Below are 16785 nucleotides of genomic sequence, written 5' to 3'. Positions count from 1 at the left end.
TTCTTGGACTCCCACCTGGACTTCTTCCCAGAAGACCTTGGGGCTGTCAGCGACCGGCATGGCAAGGATTTCCATCAGCAGATTCTATCATGGAACAGAGGTATCACGGCAAGTGGAGTCCCAGTATGCTAGCCGACTATTGCTGGACAATGAAGAGAGATCCCAGAAGCAAAATATTTCCCTCAATCATCATCACAAACTTTCTAGGTAAACTGGATTACACATAATGTTGATTTACATTATATGAATTCAGGAGGTAAAATACAACTAGAATCACCAGGAAGTGGTGGAAAAGAAAAAAAAATATTTCATAGGCCAGTGTTATTTAAATAAAAGGTAAAAAAACCAAACCTTTTGCCATATTTATAATAAAAAATCTAAATATAAAAAAATCCCACACTGCGTCCATAAAAGTCTGGACTATCAAAGTAACGCATTATTTATCCTGCAAAGTGAACGTCATAAGAAAAAAAAACACAGCATCAGAATTACGCCTTTTTGGTTATCCCATCTCCTAGAAAAAATATAACAAAAAGTGATCCAAAAATCATATGGTACCAATAGAAACTACAGGACGTCCCGCAAAAAACGAGCCCTCGAACACGGTTATTGCTGTACTACTTTTAAAAAAATAAAATATCTTTGGAAAGAAATAAAACTCTATAAATTTAGCATTGTAGTAACTGTACCGACCCACAGAATAAAGTTATATAAGTACACTGCAGAAACAAATTGCTGTTAGGGCGTCCAGAGCAGAGGTAACAGATTGGCCTGATGTTGACTCCCTAACAGCAATTTACAGAGTATAAACTTTCACATACCTTGTCACTGGACTAATTATTTACTGTTATGGTCATCACTCCCTGGTATTTATCTAAGTGCTATTAATCACAATGTCTGTGCCCTCTTGTCCTGTCTCTGGTACTTATCTAGTGCAAATTAAGTTCACTATGTCTATACCCTCCCATATGTTCATGTGTATATGTTTTAATATAAATACGTCTTTAGATCTGTTCCATTATGCCTAAGGAAGAACCCTGCGTAGGTTTGAAAGCTTGCTGTAACATCATGTATTTTTGTTAGCCATTAAAAGGTATCATATCTACAAGATTACTTGGTTTCTCTTACTGAGAACAATCACACTTATGTCGGGAACATTTCATGGAAATATGGCCTAACATACACTTTAGTTCTTAAGTTTTGATGGATATAGCAATATGAAAAGAAGAAACATAGCCAACAACCTGAGGACCCACCTGCTTGTGAGGGTAGACATTGATGTGGCACTTAATACATTCTTGACCCATATTAGCCCAGGAGTTCCCACTCATCCATTTTCTTTTGCACTTCGGACATTTATATTCTCCAAAACATCTTTTTTTGCCCTGATATGGGGTCAGACCTTCACCTTTTGGACGAGCCTGGCAGAGGAAATTAAAACAAGAATGTTTTTGCTTAGAACATTCAACTCTGAAACATGATTAAGTGAAGCATTGCAGGTCACCAGGTTTTGAAGTTAGATCAATATTAGTTGGCTCGATTTCACATCCACAATGCCAGATTGCGTGAAAATGCAGAATTATGAAACCCATGCTTTTCAATGGTTTCCTTCACATTTGTGATGTTTCCTCTTACGCAACGTTTCGTGGGGAAAAAAATCGCAGCATAGTCTATCGTTCTGCATTTTTCTCTTTTTTATTGCCCATTTTTTCCTATGGAGCTTTCGTTTTACAACATGAACTTGCAATTTTCGCGTGATGCATTAGAAAGTTCTATTGTCTTTCAAGCGAGAAAATCGCAAGCGGAAGCAATGTTTTTGTGAGAAAAAGCAGCACTGATGCTCAGACACCTTATGAGCAGAATTGTGATATTGCCATGATTTTCTCACGGCAATATCGTGATTGCCCGTGTGAAATTCGCCTTGAAGAAATATTCCCTTAATTCCTTTGTGGTCATTCACCTAAAGTGCTTTTTAGGAAGAGGGAATATACATTGCACCAGTTTTCATACAGTCTTGACTTTGGATCGTGGTGAGATACTTCTCAGAACTGATGTATCTTTCACAAACACAAATCTGCTTTGGATCAGCTGAAGATGTTCACAGAGGGGAGGCGCTGACTGCAATGTGACATTGAAAATATTCATTATACACCATCATCTTTTAACATTTTTGCCATGTCTTTCTTTTTTTTATATTTTATGTCATTATCGACAGAAAAAACATCCTAAAATATTCCAGTTTTCATGCTGCCCACCTAAGCACAGACTGAAATTCAGATTTCCTGCAGCTTTCTGTAAGTTTTGCTGTATAAACGGGGAGAGCACACTTGTCAACTCCACCAGTTATACGGGGAGTTCCCATATTTTTAACCTCTCTCACCAAGCCGCCAGCTGATATGTAGTTTTCACCTGGCTGTTGGATAGGGGTGCAGCAAAAATCAGCCATTATCTACTGGATTAATCCAAAACAGAATCCGCTGATTGCATCTTTTGTGCACCTGAAGAAATCATCATTATGGCTGCTCATCTTCTTGGGGATATGCTGCTGACAGCGATAATTCTCTATGTGGGATGAACGATCACATGAACGACAGTTCATCCCACATGGCGTCTAAATCAGCCTGTCCTGGTAGACTAGCGACAATCTTGTTGGTCGGTGCTTGTGTATCAGAGCAAATCGCCCCATGTAAAAACACCTTAAGATTCACCGTTACCATAATGAACAGTAAATCCTTCCACTCTTTCCCATCCGGGCCGTGTCTGTGCTCACAGCTGCTCCAAAAAATATGTAATTGATTTCCATAATTCATGAAGAAGATTCAATGAAAGTCCATTTTAAAGATAGTAACAGCAAGTGAGCTTCATGCGTAGAGATAAAGATCAACGCAATTTGTTCCATTGTCCATTCAAAAAAACAGAAATAGAATGGAACAGAAGCAAACGGGAACATTTCACTTTTTTGACAACCTACTGCAATCAATGAGAAAAAAAACGGAAACGTTTATTTCTGTTTCTCTGCTCCAAAAATGGAACAAAGGAACAGAAAGTTCTAATACCAGTATGAACAGCTTAAAGTAGCAGAACTCTTCAAACATTATGTTGCTTTAGGAAGTCACCTGCTATTGCAGTTGGAATAGAGCACACCCCCTGCTGCACCCTCTATATAGAGCATAAGAGAAAGGAAGTTTGCGCCTCTACTATGGATGTCAGCAGAAAAGTTTTTTTAACCACTTAACGACCAGCTCATAGCCTTATTACATCCTGCCCAAGTGGACTTTATTCTCTGAGGACGTAAAAACATGCGTCCTACAGAGAATAAAGCCCCGTGGGCTCTGGACGTGACAGCTCCATGCTGTCGGTGTCCGCAGGTAGCCGACAGCATGGAGCTGTCATCCCGGGCTGCGGGTAGTCCCCCCTGGCATTGTGATCGGCGCTATCCAATGGATAGCACTAATCGCAATAAAGTTAAAAAAAAGTTAAAGATTCAGCTGCCCTGATGGATTGGATCCATCAGGGCAGCTGGAAGTACTCACCCGGCTTCCCTGATGTCTGCCGCGGAGAATGGGTCCTCCGGGACCCGGCGCGGCTCTTCTGCGCATGCATGTGACGTCATTCGTCTGGGAACCCCGGGAACTTTAAAATCTCCTGGTTCCCGGCTCCTGAAGGTAGCCGGGAACCAGGAGATGTCCCCGGGGGCCGCGGCGAGCGGGCCCCGGGCCCGCGATCGCCGCTATCCAGTGGATACCGGCGATCGTGAAAAAGTTTTAAAAAAGTAAAAATAAAGTTAATTTCACCTCCCTTCATGGATCGGATCCATGAGTTGAGGTGAAAATACTCACCCCTGGTCCTCAGTGGTGTCCCGGTCTTCCGGGACCTGAGTCCCCTTCTGCGCATGCGCGCCCGATGATTGACATCGGGCGCGTGCACAGAGGGGCTCCGGACCCAGGAAATTTAAAATCCCTCTGCTCCTGGCTTCCATGTGTAGCCAGGAGCAGAGGGATGTCACTGCAGAGATGATCACTGTTATCCAGTGGATAGCAGTGATCATTTAAAGTAAAAAAAAAGTGTAAAAAAGTAATTTAAAAAAAGTGTAAAAAAGTTAAAAAAAGCGCTTACATTTCATCTCCCCTCACGGATCATATCCGTGAGGGAGGATGAAATTACGCACCTAAGGCCCCCCCGGATTTATCAGTGGACCTTACCACATCTTCTGCGCATGCGGCCGTCGCCAAAGCGGCAGACGCATGCGCAAAAGCTGTGGATTGCCAGGATAACTTAAAATCTCCCTGCTCTTGGCTACAAAACTTAGCCAAGAGCCTGGAAATTTCACGTGGGGCCGCGGTGAGCGGTTCCTGATCACGTGTTTGCCGTTATCCAATGGATAATGGTGATCACGTAAAAGTTTTTAAAAAAAGTTAGTTTCATCTCCCCTCACCTATGCGATCGGTGAGATAAGATGAAACTTTTTACCGGAGGCCTCCGTATTTGCACCCTGACGTGATCCTCATCTGTGAACTTACCCGGATTCTGCACATGCGATGGCCGGCAAAACACCGGACACATGCGCAGGAGTCGGGGAGCCCAGGAAACTTAAAAGCTCCTTGCTCTCGGCAACCAAAGGTCGCTGAGAGCCTGGAGCTGTGACAGGTGGCCTCATTGAGCGGTCCCAGGTCGGTCTCACATGACCGGATAAGAATTACGGATTCCGCATGCTTCCAATCCGCGGTAATACGCAGATCAAGCGCATTGGATTACACAATTCCACTCACATTAGTGGGTTGGAATTGTGTAATCCACTCGCAGAAAAGAGAACGCAGCAGGTTCTATTTTACCGCGGCTATCCGCAGCATAGAGCCTATTGTGCTCAATGGTCGTGGATACACCAGCTGCCCATACGCAACTACGTTGTATACGTGCTACGGGTACCTGTGTCATCGCTAAGCGACGGTGCGGGAAATACAAAAAAAATAAAAAATTGTACTGCGAATGACCGCCTGTGTGAGTAGGCAGTTATGCGCAGTACATTTCGCGGCCGTACGCAGGGTCACAGCCGGGCTCACAGCTGGGATCCGCTGCGGGCCTCCGCAAGCGGATACCGCCTACGGCTGCTTGAGCCCGGCGTTATTCAGACCGCTACCTGTAATACATATTTTACAAGAAGCCCCGGGAACGCTTGCCTTCCTGCAGTTCCAGGAGCAGCTTATTGAGCGTCTTCTGTGTGAGACTGCCGCACCTCTGCAAGCTTACAGAGACTCACAGAACGCTACTTTTTACACCCCATACCCACCACTGAAGTCAAGAAATGACCCCCAAAAAGCATGGGAAGAGGGGGGATACCGGTTTTATTGCCCCATTTGCCCATTCCAACCAGCCTCCGTAATAACCCCTGTCTTCGAAAATACCACACAGTTCACATTATTACTTTTATCTAAGATTTGGGGAAAGCCGAAAAGGGCGCGGAGGGGGGTATTTTTATTCCGTACAAGTGAGCAATCCAACGGGTGCTCCTTCCATTATGGGCCTAGCCATGGGTCCTGTAAGTAGATTAGGGCCACAATGGGTACGTTTCTGAACTCGGGACAAACGGGGGTATCCATTTTGGGGTGAACGTCTTCATTTGTATGTACACTGTACAAAAAAACTGTTTTGAAATTGAAAAAATTCTCAAAAAAATTGAAAATGGACATTTTTTCCTTCTGCTTTGATAAGATTCAGTCAAATACTTTGGGATCAAAATATGCATTATAACCCTGGAGGAATTTGTTAAGGGATCTAGTTTTCAAAATGGGGTGATTTGAGGGGGTTCCTTATCGTTTTAGCCGCTCAATGGCTCTATAAGTGGGCGATGGGACCTGGAATTTATTCAGTTGTACCCTGAAATCCAACGGGTGTTCCTTTTATTATAGGCCTAGCCATGTGTCCTGTAAGTAGATTAGGGCGACAATGGATATGTTTCTGAACACTGGACAAACAGGGGTATCCATTTTGGGGTGAAAGTCTTCATTTATATGTGTGCAGTACAAAAAAACCTGTTTTTAAATTGACGCAATTGCCCAAAAAATGAAAATTGTAATTTTTTCCTGCTGCTTTGCTTAGAGCCATTCAAAAATTGTACGGTTAAAATACACAGTACGAGGCGTGTCCGGCTAATGGCGGGGTAAGCCGCACTCAGAGCGAGCTCCCGCGTCCCCCACCCAACCAGCAGCTCTGAGGCACCCAGCAGCAGCCAAAACTCACCCCCGGGTACAGCAGCATGAGCAGGAGGCAGTCTCGCCCATCGGGCCCCGCAACAAGTGGCAGAAAAGGCACTATGGAGAGATATCTCGGTGCCCCGGCAGAAGCGCCGGTAAAATCCAAGATGGCGCCCGCTCTCACGAGTGTTCGGGCGCGGAAAGGCAGACACCTCAGCGCCGGCTCCTGCATGTGAAGACCGGCAGAGCAGAGCGTCCCCAGCAAAGGGAAGGGGACAAGCCCAGCAGCCTGACAGTGGAGAAAGAGAAGAAAAATAGGCAGCAGAGTCCAGATCTTCAGGTGCAATAAAGACTTATATTTCCATCAGAACATCACATCATCATGAAATACAGCGACGTTTCGACCGTTACATAGATGGTCTTTGTCAAGCTTGAATCTATGGGATTAGGATTCAATCCCAGTTAGGCGTGCAGGACACTACATGTGGAAGAAACCGCCCCCTTATGGGTTATGGTGAATGCTGCTGAAAAGAATTTTCCTTTATCTGACAGTGGAGAAAGGGAGAAAGAAAGCTCCAGGAGCGGGTCAGAGATGGAGGAGGAAGCGCCAGCAATCTTATCAGGAGGAGGGCTCGTAAGTAGTGCGGGCAGCAGCCCATGCACCCCACACAATATACTCTCCCCCCCAGTCCCAGACTTCAGAGAGGGCGGGAATGGCAGCCCACCCACCTGGCCACAGACCCCTGAACCCCACACTACAGGCCCAACAACAAAAAAAAAGGGGGCGCAAACTATGCAGGCAGTGGACAAAGAGGAGGCATGGAAATGCTGTATAATGGCCATACCCACAAGATCAGAACTGGACAGTCTATTCCAAAGACTTGAAACGTCCAATAAACAGGTCATGTAACAGATACACGCAGATATGCAGCACCTGGGTCATAGAATCCTACAAGTAGAGGAGACACAGGAGAACACGGCAGCCATTTTGGAAACACACCGGCAGGCAATACAGGCACAAGCCGACCAAATCACAAGTATTATCATGCATATTGAGGACCTGGAAAACAGGAACCGTAGAAACAATGTGTGCATACGCGGCCTGTCAGAAGAAGTAGAAGGGCAACACTTGGAGTCATGGGCGCAATCATTTTTTCAGAAGTTAATAGACTACCCACCCGAGCCCCCTATTGAGATCGACCGCATTCACAGGGCCCTGGGACCAAAACCAACTGACCCCAACAGACCAAGGGACGTTATTTGCAGGATCCACTTTTTCAAAATAAAGGACACAATCCTCCGTAAAGCTAGAGAAAAAGGAGACTTACAACATAAAGGCAGACCAATAATGCTCCTACAGGACCTAGCCCGACACACCCTGCGGTTGAGGGGGGCCCTGAGACTGCTCTTGACAACCCTTCAGAATCAGGGAGTCCCATATAGGTGGGGATTCCCCTTCTCGCTCATGGCCAGGAGGAATGGGAAGTCGGCCACACTCCGCACCTTAGGAGACCTACCGAACTTCCTGGGCATGTTGAATTTACCCATGATATCTCTGCCAGACTGGCTGGAAACGCCGACTGTAGTGGCCCCCACCGCACAGGAACAGTGGCAGACCGTACAACCAAGGCCCAGACGCGAGAGAAGGAGGCCAGCGGGCGGAGGCCACTTGACTTTAGAACCCCTGACCCTGAAGACATAACCCCTAACAAGAGAGAAACAAGGAGTGAATGTTTTAGTTTTATTTTTCTAGTTGAATAACAATCTCTGCATGCAATAGCTCGGTGACAGCAGAAGTGGAGTTCCCCTTGTGCCCCCCCCCCCCCCACTATCTAGACTAGAGGCGGGGGGGGGGGGGGATGCGGAGGGGCAGATAGCGGAGCAACAGGGGGAGTAGAAGTAGGATGCTTAATTTCAAACACTCGGTGGCGGGAGAGGGTCTGATACCCATCTCGCCAAGCCGGGACACATATATCGCGATAGCCTCGCTTGGGGGCACGGGGCCTACTTCCCCCTGTGGATCCTACACCCCCGCTATTAGTTTGCGGTTAAAAGAAAGTGTCCGGGCTGTGTTTATGTTATTGTTATAGTTGATACTGAAGTTAATGCTGAAGTTGGTGCCTCAAGAGTTAGCACTTAAGGCCTATTATAGAGGCCAATTGCATATTTTGAGAAGAAGTTTCTCTCAATCCTGGGGGGGGGGCGCGGGAGGACAAAGCTTACACCGGTCGCTCCCTCACGCCTCCCACCCCAGGTGACCAAATGCACTTTGTGCAAACACTGGCAGTGAACAGGCCAGTAGTTCACCTGTTCAACATGAGCAGCGGCTCAATGCTGCACAAGGTTCTATGACGGACCTTCTCTCTTTCTTACCTTTTTACCCACACTTATCTTTCTTACAAGCCCCTCACCCCTACCCTACCCCCAAAAGCCTAAACAGGCCCCACCTCCCCACAGACCGACCCACAAGTGGGCCTCTCAGAATCAAAACCAGATGGCCGACTTAAATTTCTGCACCTTTAACACAAGGGGGCTGAACAAACCAGCCAAGAGAGGACAAATTCTTGATCACCTACACAAGAAAAGAATCGCGATAGCCCTCTTTCAGGAAACCCATTTTCAGGACACGAAAATACCCAGATGCAAACATCGTCACTACACCACCTGGTTGCATAGCCCTCATCCAACTAAAAAAGCGGGTGGTACATCAATTGCCATCCACAAATGGCTGCCCCATAAATTAGTATCCTCTGAAACGGATAAAAAAGGAAGATTTATATTTATAAAGATCATGGTGCTTACTTTCCTAACCAGGGTCAATTACAGTTCGGCATCCGGATGTTGGGAGCACTGGCGAAATTTGCAGATGGATCCAATATCATCCTCGGAGGCGATTTTAACCTAAGCATGGATCCCAGCACATGACTCGACGGGGGGTAAGTCAGGGGTTTCCCCCTCAGCCACACGCAAACTCAAGTCAGAATTAGCAAACCTCAGACTCATAGATTTATGGAGAACACTATACCCAGGGGAGAAAGACTACAGCTATCACTCATATGCACACAACAGTTATCACAGATTGCACTACCTTTACATAACACACGGGCTATTAGACAGGTCCCCTTCCTCAACAATAGGCATGTTTATATGGTCGGACCATGCTCCAGTCTGGGGTTCCCTGAGGGTAGGCAGAAAAGATAGTACGTATTTCAATTGGCGTCTGAACAATAACCTGTTGGAAGACGTAGTCTGTAAACAAGAGATACAACAGACCATAGAAGACTTCAGATCAAACCACGAAACGGACCCCACACCAGCCCCCATTAAATGGGAAGCCGTCAAGTGCGTCCTGCATGGAATATTCATCGTGCACTGGGCTAGGCTTAAAAAAATCAGAACAGCCAAGCTAGAAGAATTATTGGCAAGCCTAGATAAGCTAGAGACAGCAAACAAGGCATACCCGGCAGATAGCATAGCTGCAGAAATATCTTCTAAGCGGACAGAAATACTCCGCATACTAGATCAAGCCTCACTCTGCCAACGAGACAAACTAAAGGGGAGATTTTACGAATTCGGAGACAAATGCGGCAGGGGACAGGCGAGGGCACTAAACCCCAGAACACAACAGTTGTACATATTTGCAATCAACAAACCAGGGGGGGGGCTAATACACCATAATACTGGCATCGTGGAAAGCTGGGACCTCTATAACCTAGAGGAAGGAAGGGGAACACAGGGACAAGATTTAAACGAGGAGAGGAAAACATACATCGCAACACACACTCCCAACTCGATCTCGGACCCTGACAAGCAGGCCCTTGAAGGCGATTTCACACTACAGGAACTAAAGGAGGCGATATCCTCCCAAAAGATAGGCAAGAGCCCGGGCCCGGATGGCTTTACGCCCCGCTTCTTCAAAACATTTAGTGATCAACTAGCCCCTATAATTTTAAACGCCTTTAATGCCATTTCTAGGACATGTCCTTTCCTGAAACAGGCCCTACAGGCTGTGATTATGGTCCTACCCAAACCCGGGAAGGATCCTACCCAATGTGGAAGCTATAGGCCGTTTTCGTTATTGAATGCCGACACTAAACTATTCTCTAAGATGCTCGTGGTTCGCCTCCAGCCCCTCATCCCCACCCTGATACATGGAGATCAAGTGGGATTCGTACCTGGTAGAGAAGCCGGAGACAATACAATAAGAACATTGTCACTCCTATCCAGGGCCCAGAGCTCGAGAGAACAACTATGTCTCTTAACAGTTGACGCGGAAAAAGCGTTTGCTAGTGTGGGGGTTTCTGGTGGTGGCCCTGGAGCAAATCGGGTTTGGTCCGAGATTTCTTGGGTGGGTAATGGCACTATACACTGACCCCTCCGCGCGAATCAGGGTTAATGGCAGGCTATCTCAGCAGCTCCAGATCAAAAACGATACCCATCAGGGTTGCCCCCTGTCCCCCTTTCTATATATCATCGGCATGGAGACCTTGGCAAATGCCCTTCGGGCAAATGAGAATATCAAGGGAGTCCAGACGAATAACGAGGAGCAAAAAATAGCCTTCTACGCGGATGATTTGCTAATGTATATAACCAACCCTAGAATTGCCCTCCCTAACATCTTAAAAGAATTCCATCAATTTGGCCGACTCTCAAACTTTAAAGTAAACCTGAGTAAATCCGAGATTCTTAATATAAATATTCCGGAAGAGGAAGTAGAAACCATTAGACCCGCTTTCCCATTTTCCTGGAGCAAGAATAGTATCAAATATCTGGGAATCACGATTACACGAGACATAGCTGACCTTTTCCAAAAAAACTACAAACCTCTCCTAACCAAACTAGAAGAAGATATGGAAAAATGGCGTACAGTACCCCTCTCCTGGTTCGTCAAAATTAGCACAGTCAAAATGAATATCCTCCCCATACTCTTATATGCCCTTCAAACCGTACCGATACGACTACCAGGTGCTTTCCTAAACCAGATTAGGAGGATAATGATGCGTTTCATTTGGGGCGGCAGACAAGCTAGACGCAACTGGAAGGCACTCACCAGCCCTCGGGAGCGGGGTGGGAGGGGAATTCCAAATATAGCACTATATTACAAGGCCACCTTAGCAAGACGCGTTTTAGACTTAACACAAAGGAGTTCTCAAAAACGATGGGCGACGATGGGACAGGAGGCAATACCATACAAAGGCCAGGGACTACTATGGCTACTGGGTCATTCAGGCTTTAGAAATCTGGGGCTGACACCTTTCATAGAAAAGATCCTGGCGGCCTGGATAGGCCCGGCCACGAAAGCAAAACTAATAGTGAGACCGGGCCCCATGACACCCTTGGTGGGTAACAGGGATATCCCATTAATTTTCAAAGGATCATCTCTCACAAATTTAATGACAGCCACACACCCAACAGAGATCCCGAGGGTCAAAGATATGCTGGGGACAGAGGGCCTCAAATCTCTGAGGGAGGTGAAAGGGGATCGGGGACCCCCGACTGGAGCATGGTATCAATACCTCCAATTTTGCCACTACATAAGATCCCTGGGAAAGCTCGAGGAGATAAATACTCCATCGACACCATTTGAGAACCAATTCATCTTCAATCAGGCGAAGAACAAAAAAATCTCAGACCTATATAAATTCTTGGTAGATGAGGAAACAAGGGACAGGGGGAAGGATCTGGAAAGGAGATGGGAGCAAGAACTGGGAGCCACACTCACAGAAGAGTCATGGAGGAAAGCATACATACTGACATTTAAAATAAATATATCAAGCAAACTACAAGAGCTAAACTATAAAGTCCTAACGAGATGACCCCAGAGAGGCTGGCCAGATTCTGCCCCCAACATTCGGATGCCTGCTGGAGATGCATGTCAGTAAAAGGTACGCTTACCCATATATGGTGGTTATGCGTGCTGATAGGCCCTCTCTGGCAGGAGATGGGCGCTCTGTATGCTTGGGCCAGTGGCAACCAGATTCATTTAACCCCGGAACTCACACTACTGTCCATGTTTCCTGGACCACTGGCGCAAGCTAAGAACTCACTATTAAGATTTTTCATCTTAGCTGTACGACAGGTGATCCCCAGAAAATGGAAGTCCACCTTCCCACCTTCCCGGATAATGTGGCTAGAAGCCCTAGACAACATTAGGCATCTAGAAGAATTATACGCTAGAGATGAGCTGAGATATAATAAATATTTATCAGTCTGGCTTGACTGGAACCAGCGCCGAGACTCACAGGAGGTGACCGCATGGGTGGCGAATGGAACCACCCCACCCCCACGAGCACGCCCACAACTGGTTGCCACGGGCTCCCATGAATAGGGGAGCCACAAATAAACAAACAGAAGCTGACTAGGTCGGTCCATCCCACCCCCCCTCCTCCCCCTCATACACACCTACATCCCCCCCACCCCACTTCCCCCCACCCTTTTCTTTTTTTCCCAACTCTCTCTCATTCTCTTTTCCTTTTCTTCTTGAAATCTTTCTTAGAATATATATTACTGAGCTAGTCCATATTACAGATAGTTAGAGTGAAACCGTATGATATACAGTTATGCTTTCTACATGTCCCCCCCCCCCGTTTTATTAGACTGAGTGATTTTTATATATAGCTGCTGGTGACAGTACCTATCCTGGTAGCCGGGGAGAGGCTCACCGAAGACATACGGACACTCAAGGAGACTCAAGGACTAGAGCTCAACAACAGTTTTCTTTGTAACAATTTTGATTTATTTGGTAAAAGAGGTTACTGTATACAAGATAAAATATTAAAACATTTTGAACCATAAAATACACAGTACACCCCTAGATAAATTCGTTAAGGGGTCTAGTTTTCAAAATGAGGTCATTTGTGGGGGTTCTCTATTGTTTTGGGGCGCTCAAGAACTCTACAAGTGTGCTATGGGGCATAAAAGGCCTTCAAGCAAAATTTATGTTCTAAAAGCCACCGACTGCTCCTTTCATTTTGGGCCCCGTTGTGCATGCGGACATAAGATTAGGGCCACAATGGGTATATTTCTGAAAACAGCACGAACAGGGGTATCCATTTTGGGGTGCAAGTATTCATTTATATTTGTGCTGTACAAAAAAAGCTGCTTTTAAAATGACAGAATTGCCAAAAAAACGAAAATCACAATTTTTTCTTTTTGCTTTGCTTGAATTCATTCAAAAACCATGGGGTCAAAATGGGCAGTACACCCCTAGATAAATTTGTTAAGGGGTCTAGTTTTCAAAATGGGGTTATTTGTGGTAGTTTTCTATGGTTTTGGGCGCTCAAGAACTCTACATGTGTGCTATGGAGCCTAAAACACCTTCAAGCAAAATTTCTGTTCTGAAAGACACTGACTACTCCTTTTATTTTGGGCCCCGTTGTGCACTCAGATATAAGATTAGGGCCACATTGGGTATATTTTTGAACACAGGACAAACAGGGGGATCCATTTTGGGGTGTAAATCCTCATTTTCATGTAAACTATAAAAAAATATGTCTTTAAAATGACATATTTGCAAAAATATGAAATTTTAATTTTTCTCCTCTAAATTGAATTAATTCCTGAAAAAAAACTGTGGGGTCAAAATACTCATGACACCCCTCAGTGGATACATTAAGGGGTGTAGTTTTTAAAATAGGGTCATTTGTGGGGGTATCTATTATTCTGACACTCATGAGCCTTTGCAAACTTGGCTTGGTGCAGGAAAACAAAGTGTTCCTCAAAATGCTGAAAAGTAATGTTAAATTTGTACGTCTCCTAAATGGTTAAAAAAACATAAACATTTTTCAAATGTGCATTCAGAATAAAGTAAATAGATGGAAATATATATCTTAGCAAAAGTTTGTACAGTATGTTTGCACATATTTGATATATTACAATTGAAAATGTGAAAAAAACGATAATTTTTTCAAAATTTTCCCAATATTGGCACTTTTAATAAATATACACAAATTATATTGGACTATTTTCACCACCTAAATGAAGTACAACATGTGGCGAAAAAACAATGTCAGAATCACTTGGATATGCAGAACCTTTACGGAGCTATTCTATGTTAAAGTACACATGTCAGATTTCCAAAATTGGCCTGGTCATTAAGGCGCAAACAGGCGTGGTCACTAAGGGGTTAAGTTAAAAAGAAATAGTTACAACATAAAAACTATTTCTCTTTTACAATCTACATCCGCAGTGTGTGCAGAAGCCACCGGACAGGTAAGCTGGGGTCATCGGCCCGAACTTCGCTGCAGGAATCCCGCATGCAGGGTCAAACCGTGCAGGAGGCCCTAATAAAAATTAAATACATGATACATTCCCTTTACATCCCTTAAAACATACTTTGATAAATAAACCTAACCCCAAAGTATCCCAGTCACTCCCTCCAGCCACCACCCTGGCCCTTTTCTAGATATAAGTTACAGTTTTATCTCATAAGTAATATCTTATATTATAGTAATATATCTCCATTAGAGATGAGCGAGCACCAAAATGCTCGGGTGCTCGTTACTCGGGACGAAATTATCGCGATGCTCGAGGGTTCGTTTCGAGTAACGAACCCCATTGAAGTCAATGGGCGACCCGAGCATTTTTGTATATCGCCGATGCTCGCTAAGGTTTTCATTTGTGAAAATCTGGGCAATTCAAGAAAGTGATGGGAACGACACAGCAACGGATAGGGCAGGCGAGGGGCTACATGTTGGGCTGCATCTGAAGTTCCCAGGTCCCACTATTAAGCCACAATAGCGGCAAGAGTGGGCCCCCCCCCCTCCCAACAACTTTTACTTGTGAAAATAAAAAAAATATACCGTATATACCGGCGTATAAGGCGACGGGGCGTATAAGACGACCCCCCAACTGTCACCTTATACGCCGGGAATACAGCGGAGCAAAAAAAAAAAATCATTACTCACCTTGTCGTCCTGTTCATGTCGCTGAGCTGTACCACTACTAGGGGGGACCAACTGTAATATGCGATGGCCCCCCAAATCATCACACCAGCAGGATTGAGACGCTCACCCCGAGGACTCGAGACAGGAAAACTGCCGTTGTCAGTGCCCAAACTAAACCTGGAATCATCGATGAAGACAACCCAGTTCCACTCCGTAGCAGTCCAGGTCGTCATTCACAACACCACTGCAAACGGATGCAACGGTGGGTGTTAAGGGCAGTAAATATAATGGGCGTCATGAGACTAAATTTCCATCGGCCAAGCCCCCAGAAATGGTTCAGATGGGCACGGGAGTGTAACGATGGCACCACTTGTCTGTGGATGGTGGACAACAAAACAATTGTCTCTGATACTCTGGGATACTTTGGGGTTAGGCTGGGGGGGGGGGGGGAACGACACTTTTAGTGCCTCAGGTGGCAAGACCGTTCATATAATCACACTACAACTCTCATCATTTACATATCTGCCTGAAATGGAACTGCATACCCGGTCCTGCAGCAAAACGACAACTTCTTTTGGGGGCGGAGTGTTTTTGACAGAGTGTATTGTCAGGCTGTCTTTAACCCTTATGCTGTGACATTAATGTAAGCCTTATTCAGTGGCAGATTTTAATATGGGCAATTTGGGCAGTTTTTCATGCCCCATAGCTCTTCAGGGCTAGGCCTTTCACTGTAGAAGAACCTTCACACATTGGCTGTAATGGTTTCTGCTCAGCTGCCTGGCTGTTGTACAGAAGACAAAGCACCGCATGCGGTTTTTCTTCCAGTATTTTAAGCCGAATCTGCAACAGAATCTCCAACCGGCAGCTCAAAGGCAGATGTGAGACCGGACTTACTTGACCTATTGTGTTCAGTTACAGTAGAAGTTGATCTGGCTAGCAGTCTATGTGGTTGGCTAGTGTAACATTATTCCTGCATTTTAAATCTCTCTGTTCTATGATACCCATCAGAGGGACCTTCAACGCATTTTGTGCCCGTTCTCCGTTCTGTCTTTTTATTGTTTTCTTCCTCTAAGAGATACTGAGTACGTCTGACCAACATAGTGGAAAATGTCAAGAAATTTCACAATATTGAGAAGAACCCCAACTTGTGAGAATTTACATACATGGCACCAAATGAATGCTGAGTGGCTGCGTGCCGGATACAATAGTCAAACTACTAACGACCACTTGTCTGTAGAATGTGAGTGAGTGCTTCTGATGCCCTGCCCCTGGAAACGTCATCACTCCGCACCCTGGTGATGCCATCAAAGGTCCTAAAACATATATAAAACACAAAGTCTGACCGACAGAAGAACAACACAGTTAGGTCTCTTGGAAGGGGAGGATAAAAATAACACACTGAGAATACAACTAAGCTGTTATTATCTCAGAAGACACAAATCAGCAGTCCTGATAGAACACACTGACCTACCACCACCACAGAGATCCAGTGGGCTAAAGGACCTGTGGTGATGTCTCTGTTGTGGGAGGAGCCAAGCTGTGTGTGATGTGTGGGATGTAGTAGAGCTGTGTGTGTGACGTGTACCATGTAGTAGAGCTGTGTGGCACATTGCGCTACCAGAAACACTGGTACTATAATTTCCTACACAACTCAGCAGTCCTGACAGAACACATTGAACTACCACCACCTCAGAGATCCAGTAGGCTGA

At 45.4% G+C, this 16785-nt stretch overlaps 1 protein-coding gene across 1 annotated transcript in view; it reads right to left on the bottom strand.

Annotated features, from left to right (window-relative positions):
* The window catches only part of ZCCHC24 (zinc finger CCHC-type containing 24), a 240040-nt gene that overhangs the window by 24241 nt on the left and 199014 nt on the right, over positions 1-16785 (bottom strand). Inside the window, exon 3 of the mRNA XM_066600352.1 lies at positions 1257-1421. Coding sequence (XP_066456449.1) covers positions 1257-1421 — 165 coding nt within the window. The remainder of the gene's footprint in view (positions 1-1256; positions 1422-16785) is intronic.

This window comes from Eleutherodactylus coqui, chromosome 4, assembly GCF_035609145.1.
Source record: "Eleutherodactylus coqui strain aEleCoq1 chromosome 4, aEleCoq1.hap1, whole genome shotgun sequence".
Lineage (NCBI taxonomy): Eukaryota > Metazoa > Chordata > Amphibia > Anura > Eleutherodactylidae > Eleutherodactylus > Eleutherodactylus coqui.
This window is presented reverse-complemented; position numbering and strand designations above follow the sequence as displayed.